The 1,085-nt window shown below is 37.6% G+C and overlaps 1 protein-coding gene across 1 annotated transcript; it reads right to left on the reverse strand.

Moving 5' to 3' along the window:
* Positions 1 to 247: 247 nt before the first annotated feature.
* Positions 248 to 763, reverse strand: LOC111386783 (bifunctional aspartate aminotransferase and glutamate/aspartate-prephenate aminotransferase-like; the record flags this gene model as incomplete). The annotated part of the gene is made up of 2 exons (XM_023011257.1): positions 248 to 436; positions 570 to 763. Coding segments are annotated over 2 exons (368 nt in total), but the record flags the coding sequence as incomplete, so codon positions are not given.
* Positions 764 to 1,085: the final 322 nt, after the last annotated feature.

Raw genomic sequence — 1,085 nt, forward strand, 5'->3', positions numbered from 1 at the left:
TTTTCAATGCCGTAAAAATCAGAATCATTATTTTTAGACGTAGAATTCTGAACCTAGATGCTTTCATAAATTGTTTACGGTGAGTTGTTGCATATTTTTTAGCTTAATGCCCATCTCAAACCCTTTAAAAACCACAAAGAAGGCAGCAACTGTAGAAGTTACACGGTTTTCTAGCTTGCTACCACTCATGATTCTATAAAATGCAACAATAACGAAACTTCAAACTGCCCAGCATCTCAAACATCACACAAGTGTTTTTAGATTAAGGTGTTTTAACTTTTATTTTCAGCAGGGAACATGCACGAAGAGTCGAAGATCTTACTTGAGCCTTGTCAAGCAAATATCGGCACAGGGACTCGGAACCATTAATGGCACCAAACCCGTCGATCTGCGATCCGAAGTAAGAGCTGAAATCAAGGAAGAGGTAAAAAGCTCCCTGCAAGTGTTCACGAAAAGCTATGTATCACCTTGAAGGTAGAAAAGACTTATTTTACACTACAAAAATTAGATATCTCTTTATGTATTATCCAGTAGCAAGAATAGTAGGAAAAACGAAATTGAGCAGTTACCTGAGGCTCCGAGATTTTAACTCCCTCCATTTCTCCAAAGCTTTTAACCAGAAAATCTCTCCGCTCTTGGAATGCCTTGACCATAACTGACACTGCCTCTCCACCAGCATATCCCATTCCTAAAGCGGCAACTGCAGCCTTTTGAGATATACTGCTGGCACCTGACGTCGACTGCAAAAAGAAAGAACCCGAACCTTATTGCATTTGTGGTATAATGAAGAAAAAACACTGGTATATGCATGTCTGACCATGAATACGATGCTCTGTAACACTACTGATGCAATTCACATAGAGATTGAAATTTATATGCATTGGAATATAATGATCCCAATTTATAGAAGGTTCAAAATACCTAATAAAATACAGACAATGCCTTCGCCTTCTATCATTTCGATGCCACTTTCTTACAGTTTCTTTCATCTAATTAGAGGTCAAATTTATACATAGCTATAACACATTCAGTGCATGTTTTGGAAGTGATCAAATTAAAGTTCAAGTTATTATATGTTGTGGGCC

Source organism: Olea europaea, unplaced genomic scaffold (assembly GCF_002742605.1).
Source record: "Olea europaea var. sylvestris unplaced genomic scaffold, O_europaea_v1 scaffold37229, whole genome shotgun sequence".
NCBI lineage: Eukaryota > Viridiplantae > Streptophyta > Magnoliopsida > Lamiales > Oleaceae > Olea > Olea europaea.